General features: G+C 50.7%; 1 protein-coding gene across 1 annotated transcript in view; it reads left to right on the forward strand.

Annotated features, from left to right (window-relative positions):
• The window catches only part of PHALS_08776 (serine threonine protein kinase), a gene marked incomplete at both ends in the record, with an annotated part of 2,767 nt that extends 2,706 nt beyond the window's left edge, over positions 1-61 (forward strand). The window contains one exon of the mRNA XM_024724185.1: positions 50-61. Coding sequence (XP_024575087.1) covers positions 50-61 — 12 coding nt within the window. The remainder of the gene's footprint in view (positions 1-49) is intronic.
• Positions 62-5,545: the final 5,484 nt, after the last annotated feature.

Raw genomic sequence — 5,545 nt, forward strand, 5'->3', positions numbered from 1 at the left:
ACGCTCCGTATTTCGTAAGAATATGGAATATAAGGAATATTCCGTATAGAGAGAGGCCTGACTATACGACGCTCAGTTTTATTCGAATGTGAAGCACCAGATCGTTTGTTTTGCTTGTTCACAAATAGCCGGTTTAGGACGCAATTGGGACGCCGGCATATCCGGAAAGAAGAAATCAACAATCTTGTTTAAACTATCATGACATAGTGAGTGGGCCACTGTTCTATCTTATGTTTATAACGTATGGTTTTTTGCGCTGCGTTGTACGTGGGCTTAGCATCCACCTGGCACTAATTGTAAACTCAAACATATCGTTTCCAAATGTAAAATTAGAGTTAGGAATCTAATCCAGCATTAAAGTCGTATTGGAAAATCTGACTGACACAATATTCGCCGTATACACTTTTTTGTCATATTAATCTGCTGATGCCAGTGGTGGCGACTGGGAATAATATATGTAATGTGAATGTTGTTATGTTGCTTATATGTTAATTGTGGTTCGGCATGCGGAGCATATGCAATGCTTTGCTTAAATATGTCAGATGAAATGTGATGACCCCGGCACGCGTAGGGACCAAACAAGATAGGTAGGCCGTATATGCAGCGAATCTGCCGTAGCTCTTTGCTTAGAGAAAGCTAAGCTAAGGTCACCGACCTTACGTTCTTTACAAGAACCAGTACGAGTGTAGCGATCGCAATCCGCTACATTCAAGAGTACCCAAAACCTTAACTAAGACAAATAAACTCTTCTGTCTAAAATTGAAACTGTATTGAATTGTTTCATTTGCGGTAGAGCCGCCTATATCTAATCTTTAGGTCTTCCTAATTAACTAGTAAGACCTCATTAAAATGCATTACTACTGGCAGTCCTGCCACGTAGTGGCTTCTTGCTAAGGTGAAGCCACACCATTGTGTGGATTACACCAACTTGTGTAATCCACACCTGTGTACAGTCACACCATCTTAAAAAACCGCCCTTTCATACAAGGGTACGTGTAGCCCCGTTACACTCTCCCCATCAAAATTTAATATACCAACAATTCACAATTAACTGTCGCCTCATACGTGGCTCGCGTGTCTGCGACACCGTTACGTCCTTAAGAACATCCTTGAACATTCTCTGCTCAATGAGCCCTGTGTCTATGACACGAAAAACACCCAGCCCACCTGGTTCCGAGGGCGCCCGCGGGCAAAACCCTTCTTCTTCTGCACGGGGAGTATATCCGGACAGTACGTCCGCGGCTTCACGGGAAACACATACTAAGCCCTCAGTAACCGAGCGCCATACACCGCGCCCGCCCCGGGCGACGAAGTTACTCTTTGAGGATTCGGAGGAAGTCGACTACGAGTCGGATACTCTTTTCCTAGCATGGGAAGACGAGAAGGGTGAGGTGCACCAACGGCGCGACGTGAGCCCAGCTCGAATCTTGTGGACACCGTGTCCGTTCCCCGACCTCTCGACTTCCGGAGGAAAAGGTATTGTTACCAATCGCCTCGACGAGGCACAGAAGCAGCAGCTGGAGGCTGCCCACAAGACGGCTCTAATGCGCTGGTATCCACGCTCGGTCATAGACCCTCGTGTATAATGCGGCTTCCACCCGACAGGTCCCGCTACTGATGCAATCACTCGATCGTTAGACGTCTACGTAGTCGGGCTACTCATACACAAGCTGGCCGTGATCAGCGAAAAGCTCTCCGAGCTCGCTTCTTGGTTTGTCAAGAAATTCCAGTGGATATGGACTGCGCTCGACTTCGAGCTCAAAGAAGAGGAACTCCTATACCCGCAATGTGGACCATTCATGTGGTCCTCGCCCCTAACGAAACCGCTGCAGATGATGAGAAGTTCTTTGAGCAATGGGTACAACGGCATCAGAATCTTTCCCCGCTGTCTCAATTACAGCGGAGCCACAAGGAAGTGGACGTGCGCGTAGGACGCCATCTTCGTTTTGAGTTTGCCTAACTCAAGGCGCAACGCTGACTTTCTGCGTATTGCCGCCCTGTGACACATGGAATAATCCATCACGCTCCCGCTAGCTGTGTGGCCTCTCACATGGGTGATTCTGCGACCACAGCAGCTCAGGGCCATAACTTGAGCTCAGCTCATAGCCCTTCGGCTTTCGTGGCTATTACCGAGAAGCGCGAGGTGTGCGACGACGTGGAACATCATGATCCCTTTGATCATAAGCGCCCGCGACGTCTGGGCAGTTTTGCCAAAGTGGTACCTCAAACTCCCACACGTCTTGGAGTCGGGGTATCCCCGCCACTACACAAGACACTGGGTTTGACTCTGGCGACGACGTCGAATTACAAGACGTTCCACGTGATTGTGGACACCATTGTTCTCGTCGAGAAGAGTAGGTGGCGGACGATGACGACTTGGTCGATCGCCGTCCGGTGACTCGCGATGCTCTTCTAACGCTGGAGGACAAAGTACATCGTCATTAGCATTCTGCCGAGCATCTCTTCGAGTTCGTCTACCGCTGTGCAGAAGTTCTCGAGAGTCAAGAGCGCCCTATACACCGCCTGCCTCACATTGAGGATAATCGTGCTCTGTCGGACCGGCTCCTAGCCGTCGAACAAACGAATACATCCCTTCGTGCAACGGTGGAGCGCCTTGCGCCGCTAAAAACGGAAATTGTTGCACTCCGTACTCAAAACCAGTTGCTGGTTCAGCTTCTGGGTGGCCGAGCGCCTTTGGGCGCCGCCCCGGCGCCAACACTTCCGCGTCCACTTGCGCCGGATCCCGGTACGGCTTTAGCAAGCCCATATAACATACCGGGTGTGTGCGCATCGTTCTGGAAAGGTTTAGCGTATACGCAAGGCCTCGCTTTGCCACGACCCTAAAAGTTTCAATAAAACGTAGACAGATCCTCGTCTAAACGTCAGCAGAGACTGCATGTATAGAAAGAATTTTAGCATTTAATAAAATCGCGCCGACCTCAAAGCTTTCAACATTTCTTCTGCTTCTTCCGTCTGCATATTCTTTCTTCATGTCTTGGCTTTCAGCCATCGGTGTCGTGGGACACTCAAAAAGGTAGACATGAGGTCAACGAATTCTTTACGCACAGTAAGGAAGCTGAGATCAGCTAACCGCTCGGTTATTCCTCCCCCACCAAGCCCTGAGCCATGGTATGGCGGCCAGCGGGAAGCGAGGGTGAACGAGTTCATTCACGTAGAGTGGCGTGTAGCCGGTAGATGAATAAACTGCATTTTTAAAATGCAGCATGGCGCTGCAGCCCTTGTCTCAGCGCAGACGCTGCGAGGAACGTGTTGATGACACGCGCTCAGTTTGACCATCGGTCTGCGGATGGTCCGCTGTTGACATAGTCAAGCTGGTGCCCAGTACCCTGAAGATTGTAGACCAGAATTTTTAGTGAAGCTTGGGTCTCTGCCAAAGACAATTGACTCCGAGAGTCCAAGACACGATTCACAACAACGTCGCTGTACCTACACCGTCGATGGTATCCGGTACTGCGGCAAGATGAGTCATCTTGCTCAAATGATCGACGAAGTCCACGACACCCGTGTTGCCCGCCGAGTCCCTCAGCAGGCCAGATACAAATGGACTGCTAGCACTCGGAGGGTACCGGCAAACTGGCCAGTGGCGCCGCCGCATACGGAGAGGGTTTCATCCTTTGACACGTCTCACGCGTACGCACATCGATGCTCGTCCATTTGTTCAGCTTGAGCCACTAGTAGTGGCAGCTCACAGAGCTGTAGGTCTTATCACGACCGAGATGGCCACTGAGTGGGGTGTCGTGGGCCTCATAGAGGATACGGCACTTCACATTCTCATCGTGAGGAACCACAATTCGTGGCGTATCCGTCGAGTCGGTGCTATATTACAGCAATTTGTCATTCAGCGAATATAGGTGCAACAGTCGCGACGACAACTTCTTGTCCGAATTTCCATACTCCTTGCTCTCGAGAGTCCGCAGTAGCACTAAGCGCGTTTCACCACCTGCGTACACGGCGCGGATCAAATCTGTCACGGTCGACGCCACTGTTGTGACATGGGCAAGCTCATGATCTGGTCTGCTGGACAACGCATCAGTCAGAGTATTCTGCTTTCCTGTCATATACTTTACCGCAAAGTTATTTCCTGCAAAGGAGCCACCTGGCCATCTTCTACGAGAGGTGGGGCGACTGAGCCGCAGTGCGTAGTGGCGCGAGAACTGTGTATGTCACGAATGGCTTGGAGCCGATCAGGTGCACCCTGAACTTGACAGGTGCATACTTCATCGCACGTAATTCCTTGTTGTGAACTGGTTAGTTCTTCTCTGCAACCTTGAGCCGGCGAGATTTGAACGCGATCACCCGATCTCGCCCCTCGGCATCTGCTTGCAGCAGTGCACAGCCGATGGCAAAGTCCGAAGCGTCCCAGACGACACTGAAAGGGTCTGGCAACGCCAGTATTGGTGCATGCAGGAGGTTGTCTTTGATCCGTCAAAAGCCTCCCGATGTTCGGTGTCCCAACACCATTCCGCATCCTTCTTAAAAATATTCGACAATGGCCGAGCCATTTCTACGTTGTTCCTGCTGTACTTGTGCGACGCTTGGCAAGGCCAAGCTACTTGCGCAAGTCCTATTGATTCTTTGGAACCGGCCAGTCCACAATGGCCTTGACCTTAGCGCGATCCGCTCGAAAGTACGCTTCCCGATGAAGCACTCTAAAAGGGGGATTTCTTCGGTGCCGAAGACGCACTTGTCTGTATTAGCATACAGCTTATTCGTGCGCATGCACTCGAGCACCGCCCTTAAATTGACGATGTGGTTATCCTCATCCTTCCTCCCGTGCCCCGCACGACAATGAACGAAGATGTCGTCGAAGTATGTCTGTGCTTACGCCCGATGGGGCCTGAACAACTGCGTCACAAGACGATTAAATGTTGCTGATGTATTTGACAGCCCTTGGGGCACCACTAGCCCCTCCCAGATCATCCTGCTCAAAGTACTTCAGCGTAATATCACTCGCTCTCATGAGCAATTGGTAATACCCATCGACCAAGTCGAGTGCACTGTATTCTGTACAGCCGAACATATTGTTCTGAAGAACATCATTCCTAGGAATCGGCGTCTGTGCCGGAATGGTGGCAGCGTTTAGCTTATTATCAGTGAGAACGATACGCCACATGCCGTTCGGCTTCCGGACACAAAACGCGGGTGTCACATGGGGAGACATGCTCTCACGCACCATTCCTGCGTCGTGCTCGCACTGGAGAAGACGTCAAAGACGTCGCACTGCTCCTTGGGCAGGGGCTATTGGCGTATTACGCAATATTTGATTCCCGAAGCCAGGTCGACCTACCTCGGTCCGGAGATGAAACCGACGGCGGTCTTTGGAGACGACGTCTTGAGATTCCTTTACCAAAGGACAGAGCGAATCCGAGATATTCTTCAGGATTGAAGATCCTCAGCACCCTCGTGGTATCATCCAGATTAGCTTCATCAAAAAGCGACGACGAGTTGATCTCCTCTTCCAGTCGTAAAAGAAGAGAAGAGAAGAGAAGAGAAGAGAAGAGAAGAGAAGAGAAGAGAAGAGAAG

The sequence above is a fragment of the Plasmopara halstedii genome (assembly GCF_900000015.1).
Source record: "Plasmopara halstedii genome assembly, contig: Scaffold_323, whole genome shotgun sequence".
Classification (NCBI taxonomy): Eukaryota; Oomycota; class Peronosporomycetes; order Peronosporales; family Peronosporaceae; genus Plasmopara; species Plasmopara halstedii.